At 41.4% G+C, this 24,273-nt stretch overlaps 1 protein-coding gene across 3 annotated transcripts; it reads left to right on the top strand.

Annotated features, from left to right (window-relative positions):
- The first annotated feature begins 752 nt into the window (after window positions 1-752).
- PRDM1 (PR/SET domain 1) lies at window positions 753-22,202 on the top strand. Of its 3 annotated transcripts, none has more exons than XM_012753251.2 (7): window positions 753-840; window positions 2,442-2,689; window positions 9,124-9,243; window positions 12,565-12,817; window positions 17,723-18,831; window positions 19,266-19,394; window positions 19,786-22,202. In XM_012753251.2, exons 2-7 carry the CDS (start codon window positions 2,507-2,509, stop codon window positions 20,359-20,361), a joined length of 2,370 nt encoding a protein of 789 aa, XP_012608705.1. In that variant the 5' UTR covers window positions 753-840; window positions 2,442-2,506; the 3' UTR covers window positions 20,362-22,202. The 3 variants fall into 3 exon arrangements, with proteins under 3 accessions (XP_012608705.1, XP_012608703.1, XP_012608710.1); XM_012753249.3 differs by lacking the exon at window positions 753-840 and adding an exon at window positions 2,010-2,166; XM_012753256.2 differs by lacking the exons at window positions 753-840; window positions 2,442-2,689; window positions 9,124-9,243 and adding an exon at window positions 10,496-12,349.
- The last annotated feature ends 2,071 nt before the right edge of the window (window positions 22,203-24,273 follow it).

Raw genomic sequence — 24,273 nt, 5'->3', positions numbered from 1 at the left:
TTATAACTTTTTTTCTATTTCCCTGTTTACTAAATAGTCGAAAGGAGGAAAGTTAGTTCTGCCACATTTGAATATATTTCAGTTAGCAGGAGAATTGCAGTCGTACCCATTTTGGGGAGAAACGTGTATTTCGTACGCCATAGCCTGTGGACTAGACAGCTCCATTGTATTACATTAGATGCAAAGGCAATTTAACGCGCTCTTTTCAAGTAAGTTCTGTGTATTCTGTGACCGGCGATTGGAGCTGAGAAAACTACAAAGCGTTGAGGTAATTTCAAGTTTCCTTCATGGAGGGAATGTGCGCCCCCTGATGCTGCCGCCGCCGCCGCCGTCAGGAAGGAGGGCGATCTGGAGTATTTAGAATACAATACAGCCCGAGTAGACGCTGAGGGTAAGTGCCTTTCAAAGGGAAGTGAGAAGATTCCAAGTAAATGTTGAAATTCACAGGCGAGGAGAGGAAGCTCTCGGCGGCTCGCGATCCGGGGGAAAGCCCTGAGCTCGGCTCGCAGGTGTGGCCACGCCACGCCCCCACTTCAGGCGGCTGAGTGGCTAATGAGATCTGCGGCAGGGAGGGGAAAAAAGCCGCGGTCTGGTAAGTGCTGCCGTGACACTCGGCCCTCCAGTGTTGCGGAGAGGCAAGAGCAGCGCGCGGCACCTGTCCGCCGAGAGCCGGGACGCGGCGCCGGGCGGCGGTCGGCGGGGACGGAGGGACGGCGCGCTGCGCGCCACTGCTGCTCAGCCCGGCCAGGGCGCGCGGGGGCATGGGCACTGGGTAGAGATGAGCGAGACTTGTTTCCGATGTTGGATATTTGCTTGGAAAAACGTGTGGGTACGACCTTGGTAAGGAGCTGGATTTTATTCTGAAATTGATCTGAAAACTTTTTTCTTTTCTTCTCTTTTTCCTTTTTCTTTTCTTTTTGTTTTTTATTTTTTGCTAACGTAGTGGCAGTAGAAACCAGACATGCTTCTGCTTTAGTGCTCTTGGTGCTGTCAAACATTTATAAGACTTTTTCCTTATGAATCATTAACCCTTTCAGTTCTAGACATAATTGTCAGTTCATTGAAATTTCAGTAGTGGTTACTGCTCACACCCATCAGAGTAACTACTCCGGCTTGGCTTAAGTTTTCAATTTTATTTTATTTTAACATGTATTTGGCATCATGACTCTACATGTTGGAACTTAATAAAAATAAGCAAGTTTATTTAAATCATAACTGAGAGAAAACTCTGCATCTGACCTTTTTTTTTTTTTACAAAAGAGCATCATATTTAGAGAAGTGGGAGAATGTGAAAGCTACCTTGAAGGACTTCCACGGAGTGGAGTGGAGTGTTGTGTTTACATTTTAACAAGTACACGTTCTTACATGGAAATGATACCCATATGCCTAATTTTTATTGAACATGTCTATTTGGGGAAACGTTGCAAAAGTTGTTTCCCTTTTGCCTTTGGAAAACACTTTTTCTGAGTGTGAAGGAGAATTTTCTAGGATATCCTCAATTTGCAAGGGGAAGCAGAGTTTATCCTCGAGTCTTCTATATTTGTTACAACATTAGTTACAGTAAACTGTAATACATCAGTGACTTCTGGGAATTCATATACTTTCAGATTTAAATGGAAAGTGCTATTTGTAGCTGAAGGCTCCTAAAGGAATTCTCTCCAGGGAATTTTATTGAACAGTTCTATGTTTTGTTTTTGCTTTGCTTTTTCAATTTGGTGTGAGGTGCCCACAAGTCAAAAGAAACTGCACCGCGTTTTCCCCTTCACCCATTTTTCCTCCTTTCCTGTGGTCCAAATGATCTCTGAAAGTCTGTAGCTCAGATGCTGGCAGGATGCTACTCTTTTCGGTCTTACATGTGAGAGGATGAAAGAGATCATGCAGCAGAGGGGGGAGGCAGTTGTTTTGAAAGTTGTTTTGCGTTTGGAGCTGGTGGGAAAGTTCAGTCTTCCCCATTTGGAAAAGGCAGGCTGGGTTCCGCTCCTGCACCACACGCGCTTTCCATTTTTAGCTTCATTCAGAGGCAGACAGAGCTCCTTCCTCTTCCTCTCCTTGTTTGTGACACTTTTCTGAGGCAGCTTTTCCACAGTTCTGAGGGTCTGACGGCCATGACCCCAGACATTCTGGGACACAGGACTGTTTGCCCACAACATTCTTCTGCCGTGAGAGGTAAAGCCAGGGATTGTTCAGAGGTGCTTCTTTTTCTTTTCCTTCCAATGAAGTTGCCACTTTTTTTTTTTTTTTTGGACTAAGAGTAGCATTTAAAAACTTTGCTTCTTCAAGGCAATTTAGTTTATACGGCTTTTTGGCTCTTACTCAACTATACCAAGCACTCTGCATCTGCTTTTAAAGTCTTCAGACTACTGTATTAGTCATAGCCTCTCCGAGGGAGCCGCAGGAACAGCAGGACAATGGGGATTAAAGGCCTTTCCCTTCTCTTCCAGGCTGCCCCCAGTGTAGCTCCGGTGCTGTGAGGTTTCAAGGGTTAGCAGCAGGGACAGAGGGGACCATGAAAATGGACATGGAGGATGCGGATATGACTCTGTGGACAGAGGCCGAGTTTGAAGAGAAGTGTACATACATTGTGAACGACCACCCCTGGGATTCCGGCACCGATGGAGGGACTTCAGTTCAGGCAGAGGCATCCTTACCAAGGAATCTGCTTTTCAAATACGCCACAAACAACAAAGAGGTAAGCCTCTGGTTTATTGCTGACGAAGATTGGCACCTGGCGCCAAATCTCCCTCCTTGCCCTTGAGGGCTCCTAAATCTCTGAGAATCTCTGGGAATCTGTAAGTATCAGTAAATAATTGATCTCTCCATTCTCTTCTTTCATGGCTTTCTCTTTCCCTAAGTCAGTCCCTTCTCATTTCCTCCAGCCTTCAACTGTTTCATACTAATTAGTAAACAGTTAAATCTTTTGGCAAATTGACATATCTTAGAAAAGCTGGCTTGCAGCATAGGGTGGGTAAAATTGTCAGAGAGCTTCGAGAAAGCTCTGGACCCACTGGCCCTAGTCTCGCTGTTGTACGACATCTTTTGAGAGAGAAAACTTTTCTTAGAAAAAAAAGTTTTTAATACTTCTTTTGTCTCCCTTCGGTAATTAGATGACTTTATTCTTTTTAACGAGCCAGCTTTATTAGCTGGGTTTCTAAAATTATTCTCAAAACCTTGACGTGTTTATGAACTGAAGTGCTGGTATATAAACCGAGAAGAGGGTCATGTTAAAGTGTCCTCTGCCCGGATGACTTCAGAGCTAACCACTGTTTATCTGAAGCAGCTCCTTTGCTCTGGCTGGGCTGGCAGGCCAATTCCTTACTGGCCTCTGAAGTGGGTACACTCTTTGTTGTTTCAAAGAGGCTGAAAACCCAAACTTGGAATGAGCCACTGATTTGTGTTTACCCTTTTATATAAAGATTATAGCTAGGCGTGATGTTTAGCTGCGAAATAACTTGCAGAACCACCTCTTGTTTTGAGAATTTGGCTACTGCAGTTGCTCTCACTAGTCTATTGCCGGGTTGAATTGAATGAAGCCCTCAGCAGACTTCCCACCACCACCATTCCCACAGAGCGCTGTCAGTTCTATTACTGTCTTCAGAAAGTACTGAAAAGGCAATCATTTGCTGTAGGAATCCAGAATTTGCTACTGGGACTATTCATTACAGCCATGTCAAATCACTTTCCCCCTTCCCTAAGGAACAGTATTTGAAAGAATCTGGGAGCCTGTTTGGGAAACACTTTGTCTCTTTCCTGTTTGTGTGTCTGAGTCCAATGTTTTTGGTAAGGGGGAGACACAGCTGTCTAAAATTAAATAGAGCAACTCTACTCAATCTTTTTTTTTTTTCCATTGCTGGGAGAATGGAGGCAGATTTTGTAAAAAAGCAAAATTTAGATTGTAGTTGTGCATGAACAGTACCAAAAAAATCTAACCTCAGAGGTTGGCCTTAATTATAACTCTTCCTGAAAATAATGTTCTTCTCATAGAAAGGCTCTTAAAATGTGGCCTTTGGAATCAATGTAGGATTTATTTGGGCATTTAAGGTTTGGCTGTGGCTTTAAACGGTGTAGTGTGTTTTTTTGCCATATCAGATTTGACCATGCATATTGGTCAGTTCCCAAGGTTCATTTGTGCCATGTTGCCCTGTCTAGTCGTTTGGGACTCAAATAAAGATCTCCATTCTGTGGGTCATCTTTGCCTTTTAATTCTATAATGTTCTCATCCTCAGTTCAGCTCTTAAGCTTGAGTTTTTCAATTTCTGTCATTCTACTTAAAATCATAGCTAAGTCAAGTAAGGCTCTTAGATCATTTAGTTCAAGGTTCACAAAGATAGTCACTTACCCAAAGGCATATGGGTAAAACCAGACCCGGGACTTGGAGCAAAGTTCTAACTTCTCCAGCAAGTACTTCTAGATTATGCTACACTGGCCCCTCTTGGTGTCACTGTGGTTTTATTTATCATCTTAACATATTTCAGACTGATCCTTTATTAAGCTATTTTCCCCCCTCTGAACATACAACTTCTTATTTCAGTATGTTAACCAACCGAAAAACAGACAGTGCATGTGGTCCTAAAGAGGGTCTTCTTGAAAATTAACCTAGAAAGTCAGGTTTCTCTTATCCTCTTTATCCATATTTTATTTAACTGAAACACTTGAATAGGGGGATAATCTTCAGTTTCTAATCATAAAAGCAACCAGGATATAAATTTGAATGTAATACTGTCTTAAGTTTACTCTGGAATTTGTACCTATTTTTCTGTTTCTCTCTCCTTTGTTTTTGGATTTTGGGAAAGGACAGCTCCCTTTAGGTGGTGAAAGAGGATGGTGGAATTGAGCCATTGAGGGCATGATAGCTGCAAACCAGTTCTAGGGCAGAAACCTTGAGGATTGATGAAATGTTTACATTATCATTATTCAGTTAGTTCTTTGTTCCATGAGCCGTTGAAATAGGAAAAAAGCCTTTCTAAATGTAGTTTTTATCTGACTGATTTATCTTGCCCTTCTTTAAATGTTTTCATTTAAATAGCAAAAGATGTTACATTATGTACTATTGTGCTGACATACTGGGGAATTTTTTTTTAACAAGACCATTTTTCATTATGAATTTGTGCTATGTGTCAGCACCTTTTTGGTTTAAAAACAAAACATACAAACTACATTTCTGATCTTGACCTTCATTTTTAGATTTGGTTTAGAATCATTCTGCACCTTTAATGAGGCTGTTCTTACTTCCTATTTCCAGAACTAAAACCAGATATAGACATACTATTCAAAACTTTGAAAACTTTTTAAACTTAGGGTTATTATTTTATGGGGATTTTCCCCTGTCCCCCTGAAATAATCTTTTATGACTACCTGACTACAGAAAAATCAATTTAAACATTTATATTTTAGAAACAGTAGCCCGCAGAGTTTCTGCCCTCAGTTGAGGTTGCTTGCACTCAGAGGCACTGTTGGCTCTGAGTCTGGCTGCTAAAGTCGTGTGCTGATAAACATCAGACTGATCATGGGGACTCCCTCAGTGTCCACTTTGGTTGAAGTCCATTATTAACGCAAGTCATCTGTAAAAAGTATCTCACCATAACATGCAATTCCCTCTCTATACTGTCTTTTATTTGGGAGATGATGTACCAAGGCATCACCATGTTTCCTTTAATATAAACATAATGAAGGAGGAAACATTCCAAAAACACCTTCATTCACTCCACATCTTTTAAAAATGGGATGAATTACAGGCTGAAGGTTTTGGCCCACTGCAGAGTTCTAGTCCTCTCACTACAAATATTCTTATAATCAAAACAGAATTTTAATCAAATGAGTCATTTTTATGGGGTAGGATTTGGGGAGGGAAAAGAAATAGTTAGTAATTAAAATGATCTTAATGTAATTTGGGGTGAAGTTGCTCAGACCACATTTAGACCTGAATAATATTTCTGCTTAATACCCACTGCTCTGTGTGTATGTGTGTATGTTTGTATATTCTGTAAAGAAGCGATGTGCTCTTTTAAAAAATAAGACACAAAAAACCCCAAACCTATATTGTCCTTGCTATCAAAATTTCATTCAGCACCCCAACTCAACCCATCCCTTTGTAAAATCTCCTGTGTTTTATAAAATTGAAAAGAAGCCCTGTTTTTTGTCTGGAAGCTGTGGATGTCAGGGTGTGTTTTGTAACTGAGGCCACGGGCAGAGACAGATCTGCCCAAGTGGCAGAGGGATGTGCACCGCACATCAAGAGCTCCCGTGGGGTACATGAAGCTGGGAAGTATCGAAGCCCAGAGTCCTCCCGCCGATGGGTTTGTGGACGGCACACAGTGACCTGTCCCCAGCAGTAATTCTTTAGGACCCTGGTCAGTTCCAGTGAAGTTTCCTTCCTGAATTAGGTGAACACATTATTAGTCTTTTTAGCCCTGTGAAGTTTAAGCCATATGCCAGGCTCCTCGGTAAATGATGTTTAAGAATGTTGTACATGATGGGTCAGGGACGGGGTCGGCTGAGATCCCACATCTGCAGCTTTCCAGGACCAGAGGGAGAACTCTGACTTGATTGTTCACTTCCCATGGAAAACAACCCTGGTTCCTATTCCCCCTCCAAAGTTACCTTAACAAGCACCATCATCTTAGAGTTTCAGCTTTTATGTCCTCTTTGAATAATGTCTCCGACATGGATTTGAGATGAAGGCGTTTATTATATATTAGAGTGCTGGACTTGGAATGAATACAGGACTCCTTCCAAATTTGAAATTCCATGATTTTGTGTCTTTATTATCTATAGGTGTGAGTTTATGTGGACCCTATAGCTCTGTATCTATTAGGAATTTAAGATATTAGGGCTCTGTCCCATTTCTAAAGATAATCTAATTTTGAGGCCCTTTTAATTTGTCTGAGGCTTGAGGATTTTTATAGACCTCTCATCCACCACAAATTCTCCTATTTTTAATTGTTCTCATGCCTTGTTTGTTGAATTACATTTGTAAGGTTAGCGATGGCAAGAGCTACTTCTAATACTGCCTTGTATCTTCCCAGTGACTAGTCCATAGTTGTGCTCAGATAGGTGTTGGGTGGCTTATACCTTCCCTAAATTCCTTTGTAGGAACAAGATTCTAGTGACTTCTTTACAGCCACAAGAAAATGTTGTGTTTTCTTAGTGTAAGATTGATAGCTGAAAACCAAGAGTCTCATTTTGAAAAAGAATGACAATTTGGAAGAAAAACCACGACCTCAATGTAATGCCACTCGTTGGTAATCTAGCTCTGACTCCCAAGACACTGTCTGCAAGAGACTATAATTTAAAACAAAGTTGATGAACCAGTTGAGTGCCTTTCTTAAAATTACTGCTGTAAAGTGGATATGTTGAAAATATCAACTGCTAATTATTGGCTCACCAACAAATGGCATTATTTGTTTTTCCTGTCTGTCATTTTAATATTATAGAATAATCACTCAAATATGAATGTCAAATGATTTGCATGTCATACAAGTTAATTCCATGAATCTTCCAAATTAATTAGGTTGAATAATATGCCAAAACAATGAGCCTCTGAATAAGTAAGTCTACTTAAACTTTAAGTATTTATTTTTATCTCAAGACTGCTCTGAGATACTTTGTCCTCAATTGTTGTGCTGCCAACAAATACCAAAAATTATGAACTGTTATTAAAAGGGCAGATAGATGTAAATGAAGGCAGAGGAGGAGGATGAAATGAACATCTGCTTTTTTCAGCTCTGACAGAAATTCATAATGAACCAAAAATAACACTCTTGTTTCAACTTGTGTTGGGTGTAGGAAATTTTCTTTTTTTCTCTTTTCAGTCTGAGTATGCTCCATTGACTTGTGTATTAAATAGTAAATTGTTTTAGAAAAAAAAATTGCAGATAAATTTATGTGTGAAAGACTGGTCGTCATAACCACATAGATGTGCTTATTCCATATCCATTTAAACAGAGGTTTAAACTCTTGATGAGATTTAATGAGGAACTGATATATATAATAACCAGAAGCTTAGATTCCTCTGTGAACATTTATTGATTCACATATTTGGGGCTGCCATTTCAGGTAGGACCACAGGAGCCACCAAGGATCATAAAAATTGGAAAATAAATATCTTTTACCCTTCCCTCTCCCTTTGTCCATTTCAGTAAGGTATTCAGTAAGTTTTTTGTAGGCTGTTTTGAACAAAAAGAAAATAAAAGTGGGAAAGCAAGAGAATAAAAACTCAAAACCGTAACTGCAAAATATTGTAAAGGACGACTTACAGAGGAGTTCTTTTGAACAGTGATGAATTGTTTCCTGATTCATGGTTGCTGATTATTTTACCTCCTCAGAAAAAGATATTTCTGATTAAAGAGGAACTGGCATAGTTAGAGTGCTTCTTTAGCAAGGCACTACAACGTCAGAATGTGTGATGCAGCCAGTCTGAAAAGGTCATTTCCTCAGATCTTAGTACGCGCGGCTCTCCTCAGTATAAATGCCGTTTCAAAGGAGGACTTTTGACCACTGTTGAGGAGAGGATGCTAGAGAAGAACAAAGTTACGCGAAAGATATTTCTTCTATTAAAGAGAACTTACAAGCTATTAAAACAACAACAACAAAAAAAACCTCATCTGAAATGAAAAAAACATAATGCGTTTGGTTTCTGGTTCCATACGCCACTGTGGAACAACCAAATAGCATTATTTTGGTTTCTGAGGTTAAAACTGTTTTATTCCCCTCAAGCACACTGTGTTTATGGTTTGAGAGGAATGAGAAATAGGAAACTAGGAACAGGCTGAAATGGTCTAATCTTGACTATCTAATTCTGCAGCATCTTATTCTCATTCTTAAACACGATTGTTTTCCCCTCTATGCTTCTAGCATAAAAAGTAATAATAAAAATAAAGGACCCTCTAGGTTATTTTAATGCTTGGTTGAGAATTTGCTTATGATCTCAGACTTAAAAGATGGTCCTCCCCTAAGGTGAAGCTTGTTGTTAAGTATGCAGGCACCATTGATATTAATATGTTCTCTATATTAAAATTTTATCATTGTTGGTTGTATTACCATTTGGCAATTCAATTCATTGAAATAAATAGATTGGTTAACATTTTACAGTTTAAGTAATTGTTTCATATGATGTATCCTCTTTAGGTTATTGGAGTGGTCAGTAAAGAATACATACCAAAGGGAACACGTTTTGGACCTCTAATAGGTGAAATCTACACCAATGATACAGTTCCCAAGAATGCCAACAGGAAATATTTTTGGCGGGTAAGTAAAGAAAATTTTTCCAGACTCATTAAGTATTAGGAAAAATGGAGCTAGAAGAGTTGGGTCACTTCCTTTTTCTACCTGTGCTGAGAAATGCTGAGGCTCACCCACAAGTGTCCGGGGTCCCCATAGACACACGGAATTCTGAGCAAATGTGATGAAATTGGTTAAATATTTGGCCCTGGAAATGCAGCCTGTAGGTGGTTAGTGATGGCGATATGGACTACATGTGAATCTTGATTTAGCAACTCATTAGAACTTTGTGATGAAAGGAAACAGTTTGCTGCTTGCTTCAAGGGTAGGTTCATTTGCATTGCTCTGCAAGGAAGTAGTAATGAGTCACCAAGCCTTAGATTTCACCCCTTCTTGATTTCTTGCTGAGTTAACTTTAATTGAATGGTAGAGTTATCACAAATGAATTATCCTGAAAGTAAATGCCATTAGGGAAGGATGGGTGGAAGATGGGGCTGGGGAATGGATGAGGACCACAGGACCAGTCCTATTTAAATGCATCTGAGCTATGAAACTACTACGTTTGACAGTATTAGGAAAAATACTCAAAATCATGTGAGATCATAAGCTTTCCTGTAACATCCAGCCAAAAGGTCTGGCCAGTACAATTTCCTTTGGAATATCAAGGTTAGAGAGGACCCCAGAGGTGAGCTAATTAGATGGAATCCTTGAGTAAAGTGTGAACAGAGAAAAGTCAGACTGCTTTCTCCTTCCCCATAGGTGTCTCTGGGATATTCAGCTTCCTCAATTAGAAAATGAAGGTATGCTTACTTAAATTTAGTAAGCATTTTAACTTACACAAAATGTACATTATTTAAATTATTTTTAAAAAGAACAGCTGCCTGGTAACAACAAAAATTGTGTTATGCTTGCTTCAGCTGGTCTTTTTGCCTGGAACACTTATATCATTTAAACAAGTATCATAAAAGACTTCTGCTAGTGAATCACTTAGAAGCTATTTCTAAGAAGCAATTTCTTTAACCCAGCAAGTTTTGTGCTTTTAGAAATCTATTTTACTATTACCCAAGCAGAGAGCAGTTATAGATTCACTAAGATTCATGTGCTCGAAATTTTTATTTAATAATTGCTCATGCTTAAAATATATTCACCACATGACTTATAATGGAGAAAACATAAGTGTATTTTTGCCTTTATTGCCCATAAATTCTTCTTGGAAGTGAGCTATATAATTCTTAGAGTCAAAGGTCTGAATTAAGATGATCCAGCATAAGTTTCATTAACGTATGGTCATTTTTAAGAAGGCGAGAAACACCTAAGAATCTCCCCTCACTGTCCCAGTTCCCTGTTTCTTTTAAAGGTTCACAGTATGTAACTGAAAGTCTTTCCTGGGTAGGATTTATTTGAATCACTCTTTCACATGCAAAGGATATTGTAGGAGATAACTTCCCACATGTTGTTAAAAGCATCCTGATTTTGCTGGCAGGAATATGAACATCTGTTGTGAGGAAAGAAAAAGTTCCATGCAAATTACACAGTCAAAGAAGAGAAGGGATGTTCAAGTTGAGAAACCAGTGACATTTCTTGTAACTGTACTATGAGTCAGCACATTTTTTATCTTCTTGATAATATATGGAAATGCAGTGAGGTGGTAGGGAACAGTGTTCATTGTATGTGTGCATTATTTCATTTTCTTGTGGGTGTGTGTATGTGTGTGTGACTTCATGCCATCAACATTTCTGAGGATACAGTAAATTGTAGTCCGTGGAAGACTGACTGGAATCAACATACCCGTAGCTTTAGAAAGCAGTTTCCGCCTGGGCGAAGAGTGCAAGAGCGATGGAACCCCATGTTCCTGGAAGTTTGCACATCAGAGTAAACAAACTTGAAAACCCCTCTTGATAGCAGAATTTACCCAGCCTTGTTCCATTTTCTCTTAACAAAACACACCGCAAAAGCTCTCACAAGCTGCTTTGATGAAGCCACATGTATTTCCCCCTTCACAATTTACAGGAAGTTACTCTTAAAAGAAAGTGATTCTGGTGTTTACTGCCTGTGTTAAAGGGCCAGAGTGCCCTTTTATTTCTGATAACATTTGAACGAAATGCAGAAACAATTTGTAGACTAATATAGTCGGTATGTGAGTAAGAATAAAGCAGTAACCTACTGTCTTGTTAGAGCAAAATTTCTGCTACAAACAGTGCCCTACAACTTGGAGACTACAAGTTTCAGGTAACCAGGTGTTGTATATGTGTAAGGAAATGTCTTAAATCTGAAGCTCTTAAGAGGCGGTACCTCCAAAAAGAGGGAGAGAGAAACTTCTGTGGAAGGATAAGGAGTTGGTAGTTTCTACTACTAAGAGTATATATTTTAGTTTTTTCCTATTCCTTTCTTAACTCTGCTTTTTGACCAAGTGGCCTGAATGCATCTGTTAAGCAGAAATAGTGTGACTCTAGGACAAGTTTCAAATTTGAATTCTTCGTTATGCGTTGCCTTTAAGAAAGGACATACTCTGTTCCTGTTCTTTTTCCAAAAGCACACGCCTGTGGCTCTGAGTGTGGTGTTTTAGTCAACCTCCTCACAGATAAGGGTGCTGTCTCCTCCCTCCTTTGGCTGGAAAGAAAAGCACAAGGCTGAACATGTTTCTCACGAGGAAAAGTGACTGCTCAGTAGACTGTCAATTCTGGCTGCTGTCCCGGTGTTCACTTTGTTATGGCAGGTGAAGTTCACCTTTGCCCCGCCCAGTGTTTCCACAAAAAGGCAAGGTTCCAAGTATTCATATGAACAAGTGTTACTGTAGGACTCGCAGGGTTGGGGGTGGAGGATGTTTGCATAGTTTAAGCCTTGGGCGGAGGTGTAGGAAATGGCAAGTACAGAGGCCGTAGAAAAAGTTGAGAGACTCAGTTTGACGTCGTCAGTCGCCTTGGTCTTCTACCCAGTGACTCAAAGCACTAAAAGTCATCGTCATCGGAACTGAAGTTAGCAGCATCGCCCGTTTGCCATTCACTGCTGTAGCCAAAGTAGTACTCTGTGGTGGTTTAATCGGTTTGAGGTAGCTCCTTAAATGAGAATCTGTGTTTCATTCTTCTGTTACTTTTCCCGAATATGAAAAGACGATAAAGCTGAAATGGAAAAGGTAACTGACAAAGTGTGCCTTACCTGTTCCCACCCCTGTTTCTGCTGATTCAAGACCAGTCTGGCTAAACTGATCTGATTCTCTCGCTGACTAGGCACTAGGGGATTAGAAAGCACACACGGGACAGGCTGTGTTCCTTCTGAGAGGTGCTAGGGAAGATTTCTGTGGCGTTGGGGCTGACTTCCTTTTACATGCCTGTCTTCTCTTTTGGACAGATCTATTCCAGAGGGGAGCTTCACCACTTCATTGATGGCTTTAATGAGGAGAAAAGCAACTGGATGCGCTATGTGAACCCAGCACACTCTGCCCGGGAGCAAAACCTGGCTGCGTGTCAGAACGGCATGAACATCTATTTCTACACCATTAAGCCCATCCCTGCCAACCAGGAACTTCTTGTGTGGTACTGTCGGGACTTTGCAGAAAGGCTTCACTACCCTTATCCCGGAGAGCTGACAATGATGAGTCTCAGTAAGTGGATTACAGAATAAAAAAATTTAAAATGCCAGTTCTGCCCCTATGAGCTAATGACATGTTGTTTAATTATATGGCTTCATTATCTGTTGGCCCAAGTAGGAGGCTTGAACTAGGGGCTAGGAAGAGGAAAAACATTTTTTTTCAATCCTTATTCTCTATTATGAAACTTGATCATAAAAACATATATACTAAGAGCTACTTTGAGTATTTAATGCAGAAAGTTACAGGAAGAAATACATGTCCACTTCTAATTTATCCAAAAGGGCATGGTTGGGAGTATAATAGGGGTTGGGCCAGACATGCTGAGTATACAAGGCATAGCCCCTCATTTGTGGTACTTTCCTGATAGTTAGAATGTGCATTAAAATATTGTAGAGATGTGCATTTTGAATATAAAGTTGTCGTGTGATATGGAACATTATGAGATTGTTGCTAGAAAAACTATGTTATAATTTCTCAAATATGACTCTAAATGAATAAAGATTTCCTATCTTAGCTTCCTTCCTTATGGTAAACTACTTATCTGATCTCCTGATCGATATTACAATAGCCACCTATCACTTTATCTTAACAGATTCTCAGTTCCTTAGGTTTAGATGCTTTTACTTTTTTATTTGGTTAAAATTGCCATTGTGACCTCTCTCTGCAAAGGGCTACTTCATTTTAGTCATTCTCAAGTGATCTCCATGAGTGATTTAAGAATTAGCATGAAATTCTAACCTCTGTTGGGACTGTGGTTATGTGTTCTTGGTTAGACTGCTCAATTTTATACCAGTTTTAAAGATTAGCTCCTTTTCATTTAAAAGTTAAAACTAAATGCTGAAATTTTTGTAACTTTTTATTTTGATTTCATTTCAAACTTCAAGGAAACGTAAGAAAAGGATAAAGAATTCCCAGTTACCCTTTACCCACATTTACTAGCTGTTGCTATGTTGTCCATTTTCTTTATCTGAAGCTAATTTGTTATAAGCCAAATTGTTTTAGTTCACATTTTCCCCATTGCGATAGTTGGAATAAATATTAATTTTAACATAAATTAGAATTTTGACTACAAATTTAGGACCAATTAATAAACCAAGTACTTATCTTAGTCATTTATAATCTAACTACATAGCCACTTGGAATTCATTCCACACTGTTCACTTTACTTGAAGCAGACTCTATCTGTAGTTCTCTAAAAAATCTGGGGCTGTAAAAGCTTCAGGACCTCGCCATTGTATCCTTTTTTATGATTTGTGTTCATGGTCCTTATATACACAGTACACCTTTGAACTTCAGGAAAAGGAATGTTCGGAAGCAAACTGGCTTCCAGTTTGAGCAAGATATGGATATCATCAGGTTGTAACCAAAGGCGGCAGTTCTTTCGTCTTTTCAGCACTCCCTGAGAGACTCTCTGTGAGACTCACTGCCATGTCCCTAGGGCCCAGCATTCCAGGAGGCACTTGATATTTTGGCATCTGTCTGTGCCAGGCCCAGTGCTAAGGGCCTGGTGGTAAAAGACACAAAGGCACAGTTACATTTTCGTGGAACTTACATTCCAGCAGGGCATCTCGTGGGAAGATGGGCTGCTCCTTTCTAACTTTGCTCAGCATAGTAAGCCCCTTCCTCTTGAGGGTCTCCTTACATTTTTTGAGTTTAATTGCTCACAGATTCAGAGAAAGTCTTTGATTTTAGTTTTTCTTTCAACAGTATGTCCATTTGAGATGACTCGCCCCAGTGACTTTGCACTAACCATGAAGAAACTTTTTCACATGCTTCCCCCACCCTGTGCCAATCACAGAAAGGTTTTAAAGGCCTGGCATTTTTATTCCCTAAGAAAACGCTTTGCACAGTATTTAAAGATTCAAGTGTTTACTCTTTGTGTTCAGAAGCAACTTTCATGTATACTATGAAATGACACCTTTGTTCCCTCAAATATCCCCTTTTATTTATGCATCATTTTTTTCTAAATGGTGGTTTATCATGTTCAAGTACCCTTTCATTGTCCAATACTCTCAGTAAAGGAGAGTTTACAATAACCAGTCACATTTAAATAAGACTCCTGCTGCCGATTGTGAAACCAGTTGTCTTAGGTGTGGCAACTGATGACTGAGACTCTGATCAGGAAAATTTCTACCATTTCATCAGGCCTAATAGGTAGATCGTGTCTCCAAATGAGTTCTGGCGGGTTTCTGTGCTCACAGCACAGTAGAGGTTTGTGCCGGAATCTCTGTGAGGGCGTAAATGGCAGTGATGGTTCAACTGGTAGAGTTTTGAGAGGAAGGGATTTGAAGCAACTGAAGTAAAGAAAAGCAAGTAGCCAGAAATCACAAAATGGCATTTTTCTAAAAACAAAACAAACCAGAAGAAGGGGAAAAAGAACTATTACTTTAAACCCTTCCCCTCCCAATTTTGGGGGTATTTTTTTTCTATCTATCTAACTAACCCATCTAGAAAACAGTTGACCAAATTATAGACTTCTAAATGTTAATCTGCTTTCTCAGTTTCAGTTGAAAACAGACTTTGTTTTGCCTACTGCAGAACTTCTAGGTTCTTTCTTGTAGTCTTGGGGTTCTTATTATAGATCGAAAATGTGAGTCGGCATAATTAAGCCATTCAGAGTGTTCATAAGCAGTTCACTCTTGAAATGACTGTGTCCGCCTACAGCCATTTAAGATTTAAGAACAAAAACAGATCTTGATTTTCTTTTTCATGCTAACTCAAGTTGCTGCTGAGATGGAGAGTCAGAAATGACACCAGCTCCACTGATCACTCAGCTGCCGAAGGATGGTTTTTGAAAATGTACCTTTACTGTATATAGACTTCATAAATTCCACATATAGAACATCTTAGGGAGACTCTGTTTCCCTCTGGATATCCTTTTACAGTAAGATGTAAATCTATTTTTCTGAAGGCATTAGAGATGTCAAACATGTATTGTGGATTTACTATAAGCCGGGCACCGTGCTAAGTATTTTGCTTAGAAAATTTTAAATAGTGACCGTATTGTTTGTTGGCCCAATCATTAGCTTTATATCAGTACAATAATCAAATTATATGAAGGTGTTTAGGAGGACTGACCTGGCTAAATGTGAGGGGTGATGCTATGGGCCGACTTAAACTTTTATGCTTACAGCTTTAGTTTGTTGAATTTTAGAACCAAGGGAGTACTGAAGTCACTGGAAAAATGATGAGACTTAGATGTAATTTGCCACATAAAAAGGGCACAAAGTTATGAGGGTAAAGTTTCTGTATTTTTATTTTATTAGGCTGGCATCTTTTTAAATAATCTTTATTAATTTGAGCCTGTGCGGATGCTTCCAAATTCTTCATAAAATTCCTTCCTGTGGTTGTGAGATGCCTCCCCTATCAGCTTCTCCAGCTAAGTTGTCTCTCTCTTCTCTACCATTTCAGCTTTAAAAAACAAAAGTGACAATTTGAACTTCCTGCCTGCTGGGCCTCACTGAAAGACTGATATTGGCCTGATAAGGAGATATTTATTTTGGTTTAGTGGCTTCAGAAATCCCTCTCCCTCAACAAGCTTTCCATCACTGCCCCCTGATCGGCATCTTCCCTGATAGTGTTGCTCCCTGTGTTTATTCTGGGCCCTCTGACTGGGAGGAGAGTCACTGATAAGGGATAGCAGGAGATAACATTCTCTCTGGGGCTCTCAACCTGGAATCGAATCCCTCAAGCCTGTCAGCCTAGAGAATGGATTTGAAGGGCTCAGTTCTGGAGTTTCACAGGGTTCATTTCTAGACCTGTCAGATAGCAAGTCTGAAGTTCTTTCTCCATTAAGTCAAGCAGGGACATTTTTTAAGGCAATGAAAGATGCTTGTGCAAAGGCTTCAGTGTGATCCCCCAGTTCTCCTCACGCCGCGGCTGGGGGCTCCATGGCCTCTGAGGGCACCTGGGACACCTGCACGCACCCACAGCTGATGCCTCCAGCCTACTGCCAGGGCAGGTGTCCTGGCTCCCGAGATTGCTCTGCGATGACCAGAGTTCAAACTAAGTGCCACATGTTTTACTTTTGGTTTCCAGGGAAGGCTGAGCAGGGAGTTTCCGGTTTTCCCTGCTCAGACCCGTGTTTTCCCACAGGCACCATTTGTTTTGTGTGTTCGGCAGGGAGGGCTGGCAGCGGCAGAGACAGTCTTCAACTGTCCTCATTGCTGCTGTTCTTAAATAGTATAGTTACCAAGTAATAATACGCCGTCTTCGGGAATAAATGCTTTCCCCTCAGCTTCCTCTGTTTTCTTTGGTGCTCTAAGTAATTGAACTGGCTCAGGAAGTACCTGTTGTGGTTTGGCAGAGGTGACTGTCACGCCTTGTGATTCCAGGGGCCGGCACTACTGGGAGCCCGGTTAGACCAGGCAGAGCCTTGGTGAAAGGCTCGTGCTGCCTGCCTGCAAATTGTGGGTCAGGGCTGGCGTCCATGTCGCTCATCTCCTTGGCATAGGCAGTTTGAACAGGGTTTCATCAAATTCGCATTAAACAAGAATCGAGGCGAAAATTGATGACTGCTTATTACTTGAAATGAGTCTTAATGTTTCACATCGTGTTTGCAGGGTGTGCTGGTTTCCTTCAGGCAAACAGTGAGCATCAGAACAGCTTTTATTAACCTCTGAGACTCCCCCACCCCAGTAATTTTCCACCCCATTTTAATGGAAGCTCTCTTGTTCCAGCTCGAACAGCACTTTTCTATCTGAAGTCTGTACTGATGGAAACAAAAATCCTCCAAACAGAGCAGCACCTTTGAGCATGTGGTGCGGAGCCTTCCGGAACGAGGGTGTGAGGGCTGGATGCTTGGCCTCCATGTTGCCAGCCGGTGCCCACGTTTTCTCAAGAAGTGCAAGCAACTTTGGCGCTTAGCTTCAGTCCTCTCTAGCCTTCTGAGTAATCGCCCTTTCTTCTTTATTTCAGCACAAACACAGAGCAACACGAAGCAACAGAGCACTGAGAAAAATGAACTTTGCCCAAAGAATGTCCCAAAGAGAGAGTACAGCGTGAAAGAAATCCTAAGATTGGACTCCAACCCCTCCAAAGGAAAGGATTTCTACTCTTCTAACATTTCACCCTTCACTTCAGAAAAGGACATGGACGACTTTAGGAAAAACGGGAGCCCCGAAATGCCCTTCTACCCTCGTGTTGTCTATCCCATCCGGGCCCCTCTGCCTGAAGACTTTTTAAAAGCTTCCCTGCCCTATGGGCTGGAGAGACCAACTTACATCACTCACTCCTCCCTCCCGTCCTCCACCACTCCCAGTCCCTCGGCAAGAAGCAGCCCTGACCAAAGCCTAAAAAGCTCCAGCCCTCACAGCAGCCCGGGGAACACGGTGTCCCCTGTGGCTCCCGGCTCACAAGAACACCGGGACGCCTACACGTACTTGAACGCGCCCTACGGCCCGGAAGGTTTGGGCTCCTACCCCGGATACCCACCCCTGCCCCACCTGCCGCCAGCTTTCATCCCCTCCTACAATGCTCACTACCCCAAGTTCCTCTTGCCCCCCTATGGCATGAATTGTAACAGCCTGGGCACAGTGGGCAACATGAATGGCATCAACAACTTCAGCCTCTTCCCGAGGCTGTGCCCTGTCTACAGTAACCTCCTCGGAGGGGGCAGCTTGCCCCACCCCATGCTCAACCCAGCTGCTCTCCCAAGTTCGCTGCCCTCGGACGGAGCCCGGAGGTTGCTGCAGCCGGAGCATCCCAGGGACGTGCTTGTCCCGGCGCCGCACAGTGCCTTTTCCCTCACCGGGGCTGCTGCCAGCATGAAGGACAAGACCTGCAGCCCCACGAGCGGGTCTCCCACAGCGGGCACAGCCGCCACGGCAGAACACGTGGTGCAGCCCAAAGCTACCTCAGCGGTGATGGCAGCCCCCAGCAGTGACGAAGCCATGAATCTCATTAAGAACAAAAGGAACATGACGGGCTACAAGACACTTCCCTACCCACTGAAGAAGCAGAATGGCAAGATAAAGTATGAATGCAACGTTTGCGCCAAGACTTTTGGCCAGCTCTCCAATCTGAAGGTAGGTCTGCTAGGATCTGTGCACGGGTGTGCTTAGCTCACTTTCCTTGGGTTATAAATTGTATTTTTATCAGTATGAGTGAGACCCAGGCTGGGAATAATAAGTGTGGCTTCTACTTTGCTTTTGCCACTATCTTGTGTTCTGTGATTTTGGATAAGTTCCTTTCCCTCTCCTGAGTTTCTTCTGAAAAAGAAACATGTGGAGTTTGAGCTAGAAGATCAGTTTCAAGTCCCTGCTAGCCTGTGATTTTTGTCCTTTTAGCTCAAGCAAAACAAAACATTCCGAAAACACTGGGGTTTATTTGTTCTGTTTAAGACTTTGTCTTGATGCTTTTCTTAAGATGTTTGCATCATAAACACCTGAGTCTTTGAGCAGAAACGTTAGGTCTCAGAGCTGACTTGAGAGCAGAGCTAATGCATGTGGCTTCTTCCCAGGTCCACCTGAGAGTGCACAGTGGAGAACGGCCGTTCAAATGTCAGACTTGCAACAAGGGCTTTACTCAGCTTGCCCACCTACAGAAACACTACCTGGTACACACGGGAGAAAAGCCACACGAATGCCAGGTGGGCAGTATTTCTGGGTAGAACTTTGGACGTATAGACAATGTCTGTGGAGTTGCCCTCCCATGTCATGTAGCCTATAGTTTAAATCATCACAAGAATTCAGCCTTGGCACGGGCTGATGGCACTGTGGCCTTCCCAGTGCTCTATATCTGCTGACAAGCAGAGATGGTGACACAGCCAGCTTCCAGTGGGTGGGAAAATGATGGGGGAAATAAACACCTCCTCCTGTGCAGCCCACATCCCTGAGGTTTGCCTAATACCACGCCTTGGATGCCACCTCACCTCCCAGGTTGCTAGGCATTGGCCTGTAAGCCTGTCCCACCCGTCGGCAACTCTTAATCTTCTGTTCTTCCTGTCTCCCTTCTCTGCCTTGTCCTTCCCCACCCTGTAGGTCTGCCACAAGCGATTCAGCAGCACCAGCAATCTTAAGACCCACCTGCGACTCCACTCCGGAGAGAAACCTTACCAATGCAAGGTGTGCCCTGCCAAGTTCACCCAGTTTGTGCACCTGAAACTGCACAAGCGTCTCCACACCCGGGAGCGGCCCCACAAGTGTACCCAGTGCCACAAGAGCTACATCCACCTCTGCAGCCTCAAGGTCCACCTGAAGGGGAACTGCCCCGTGGCCCCGGCCAACGGGCTGCCCTTGGAGGACCTGACTCGAATTAATGAAGAAATCGAGAAGTTTGACATCAGCGACAATGCTGACCGGCTCGATGATGTGGAGGACGACATCAATGTGACCTCTGTGGTGGAGAAAGAAATTCTGGCCGTGGTCAGAAAAGAGAAAGAAGAAACTGGCATGAAAGTTTCTTTGCAAAGAAACATGGGGAATGGACTCCTCTCCTCGGGGTGTAGCCTGTATGAGTCATCAGACCTGTCCCTCACGAAGCTGCCTCCCAGCCACCCACTACCTCTGGTACCTGTAAAGGTCAAACAAGAAACAGTAGAACCAATGGATCCTTAAGATTTTCAGACAACAAGTGTTTTGTTTCTTAAGTTATGACTTGGCGAGTCAGGGTGCCGGTAGCAAATTACTTGTACATAATTCCAGTTCTGCAAAGCTCTCCTGACGGCAAGTGGTTTCTCCTCACCTCTCTGGAATTAAAGAAGGAACTCCAAAGTTACTGAAATCTCAGGGCATGAACAAGGCAAAGACTATATATATATATATAAATATATACATATTATATATGCTTATTTACACCCATGTCTATATATTTGAACCTGTGTATTTTGAATATTTGTGTGGATATGTTTGCATAGCCTTCCCATTACTAAGACTATTGCCTAGCCATAATTATTTTTTCAATGATAATCCTTCATAATTTATTATACAATTTATCATTCGAAAGCAATAATTAAAAAACAGTTTACAATGACTGGAAAGATTCCTTGTAATTTGAGTATAAATTGTTGTATTTTTGTTTTGTGGCCATTCTTTGTAGATAATTTCTGCCCATCTATTGAAGTACCTAAGATTTAGTAAACAAACACGTGACTTCAGTCAACCTCTATAATAATGGTTTGAAAATGAGGTTTTGGTATTGCCAAAGTTAGACAGTTGATGTGTTAATTCATAGGATCGTATCATTTGAACAGCATTGTATGTAACTTGGGGATATGTGTGCAGAATTACCCAATAATAACTTGAGTAGAAGAAACGAGAAAGGGAATCTTGAATATTTTTGTTGATGTTTTTCACCAGCCACAATTTTACCAGAAAGGTGACAGGAAGGCTGCGCCAATCTGTCTCTCTCCAAAAGAGCAGGGTCCTCCCACCCAACCCCCAAGTCCTGTGACCATTCAGAGTGGCCACATGACTTTTGCATCCCAATGTATTATCTGAAAATGTGAAGAAGACAAAATGCCATGTTTGAGACCACTGTGTGAACCTTTTCCAAAACACAGGTGGTTTTGTATGTGTGAGGTCTGGGGGCTTGAGTCTGGATGTTGTTTTGTTGTTGGTTTTTGTTTTTTTAATGTCAAAATTGCACAAACATGGTGCTCTACCAGGAAGGATTTGAGGTAGATCAGCTCAGGCCACACTTTGAAAACAAAAATAAAAAACGGGTATTCTGGTCATCTTGGGGTAAAAGCAGGTAATGAACATTCCTATCCCCGACACATCAATTGTATTTTTTTCTGTAAAACTTGGATTTTCCTCAGTATTTGTGTTTTTACATTTTATGGTTAATTTAATTGAAGTTGAAGGGGCATTGCGAAGTTGTTTGACAACAGTTACCTCATTGAGTATGTCCAGTAGTGCAGGATATGATGTCTTATCTAATGATTTGCTACTCTAGAGGAGAAACCAAGTAAGTGTGCTCTGGAAAGATAGACTATGTGTCATTCTGTCTTTTACTCTGCTCAGCCCAAAGATTACATGTTGGCGTGTAAGGTGTAGCAAAGAATGATGTATATTTATAAATCTATTTATACCACTATACCACGTGTATATATAATATATTTATAACCACTTAAATTGTGAGCCAAGCCATGTAAAAGAACCTACTTTTCCTAAGGGCAAAAAAAAACAAAAAAACAAAAAAACCACCTTTCTGAGACTTTGCTTAATACTTGATGACTTCACAATCACACAGGTGTGCTTGGGCACTCCTCGCCTATTGTAAGAGACCCTAAAACTTTGGTGCAAAGGTGGGGACCACATGACAACCAGGGAGAAAGAGCTACATTGTTCTTTATTGTTAAGGACTAAAACAGCTTTATTTTTGTTTTGCCACATGATGATTATGTGGTCACACCCAAGTAACAGAAATAAAAATCTCATTATTAATTCCTTTACCACTGTAACTTTGCTCTCTTCCTGTCTCTCCTTCCTATTGATGCCTCATGATTCAGTCTCTGTTATAACTATATTTGACATTTTATTCATGTCAACTAATAATCACCTGCAGAAGAGAACAAATTTGAATCATCCAGGGGAACCCGAGAGCCTTACTGATCTGTTACTAGCAAGACTGACAACTATGTAGGTATCAGTGTTTGATAATCAGTCCTTAACTGTAGGTAAACCAAAGCATCCCATCGACACTGACACCAAATAGTTTTTATTTCCAACTACTCATTTGTTCTTTTTCTCCTTTTGTGCTTTCTTAGACTGTACTGGAGAGTTTTGATAAAGACTTCTTGCTTCTCTCACCATCTGTCTTTCCCTTTTTGGCCTCTTACATGTGAATGTTGAGCCCACAATCAACAGTGGTTTTATTTTTTTTTTTTTTCCTCTACTCAAAGTTAAAATTGACCAAAGTTATTGGCTTTTTACTTTGCTAGAACAACAAACTATCTTATGTTTACATACTGGTTTACATTGTTATTTATGTGCAAATTGTCAAAATGTAAATTAAATATAAATGTTCATGCTTTACCAATGCTGTCTAGTGTCTTGCGTGAAGTGCCAGGGAGCAGCATCTTGTCCATCCTGTGGGGTGCCAGACCCAATTTCCCACAGGACATCATTTGCCTCTCCCCTGACCCCACCCCTGTTGTGTGTCCAGCAGCACCAGCTACGATGCCCTGCTCTCCCCACCTCCCTCGGGGACTGTCCCTGTGAGGGATCTAACACCATTGATCTGTTGTCTCTCGTAACTGATTTTTCCTTAATTTGAACTGTGAAAGTGTTCTCTAAGAAAGGCATTTCAAGCATTAGCCAGTAAGTGGGGGAAGTGCTGATGAGCATAGAGTGGTGAGGGGGTAAGGAAGACTTGGATTAATTCCAGAAATGCCTTCCTAGCTTGTGCCAGTATGTGATGTGAGGAGACTCTGCCTATAATAGGAAGGACCCCGGGAAAGCTGAGTCCAAAAACACGGTTGCCCATGGCCGATGTCAGTTTTGCTTCAGACGCTAACACTGAGCAGGCCACAGGGAATGCCCCACGTCCCATTTTTTTTTCCCTTCACATGTTAAACTGGGAATTTAACTTGTGCATTTAAAACAAGTTTCCAGAAAGCTGTTTTACCAGAATCCAGGCAATGTTAGTGTGAAACCCATGGTGGCATGGCAATGTGGCCCCATGTGGTGAGAATGAGTCTACTTGCTTATCCATTAATGCTCTAGAAACTAACCTGTCTCCAGGGCAAAGGCACAGAGACGTTTGAGTCTCATTTGATAGACATGAGTAAGAGGTGCTTCTAGAAAAGAGACAGCATCCTCAGTGGGGGAAAGAAAAAACAAAACTAAAAGCCCTTTGCAAATGGTTTTCATGCTTCCCATTCTATCCATTACCAAGTTTATGGTTTCATGCCCATGCTAACTGCATGTTAAGAAAATAATGCTCCTCCTTACATTTGGACATGCAAAACTACCCAATGTTTTGTTTTGTTTTTAATGTTCTTTAAATTCATTTAAACATCTGTGCCAAGAATTTGAAATGCTGCCAACATGTAACTGCAGAGTTAAGAAAACCAGAACCCTATTGTCATAAACGTGCCAAATGGTGCTGATTATACTCCTAAATTCTACAGAACCACTGTGGTAATAATTTTTCAAAACAAAGCTCAATAAGGTCTAGAGTGTAACAGTTAACTACCATAAATCATAGTTCTTTACTTGGCAAATCATGTCTTTTTTCTTGAGAGCTACATATGTCGGGGACACTTGTGGGCTGGGCTGTTTAATGAAACATCACATGGGAAGATAATATTCACTAATGAGCCCAAGTCCAAGTCCACCAGGCCAAAGTCCACACTGTTGGACTGAGACTTCATGAAGCTGTTTGTAGGACAGAGGAAGACAAGGAGTCACCTTTTTCTTGTTTTTCCCTAACAAAATAAAAGCTCTGTGTAGAAATCATGCATTCAATTCCTTACTGTAAGGCAGTATACAGAATATACAGTACCAGTACATTTCTAGATATAC

The sequence above is a fragment of the Microcebus murinus genome, chromosome 5 (genome assembly GCF_040939455.1).
Source record: "Microcebus murinus isolate Inina chromosome 5, M.murinus_Inina_mat1.0, whole genome shotgun sequence".
Classification (NCBI taxonomy): Eukaryota; Metazoa; Chordata; class Mammalia; order Primates; family Cheirogaleidae; genus Microcebus; species Microcebus murinus.
This window is presented reverse-complemented; position numbering and strand designations above follow the sequence as displayed.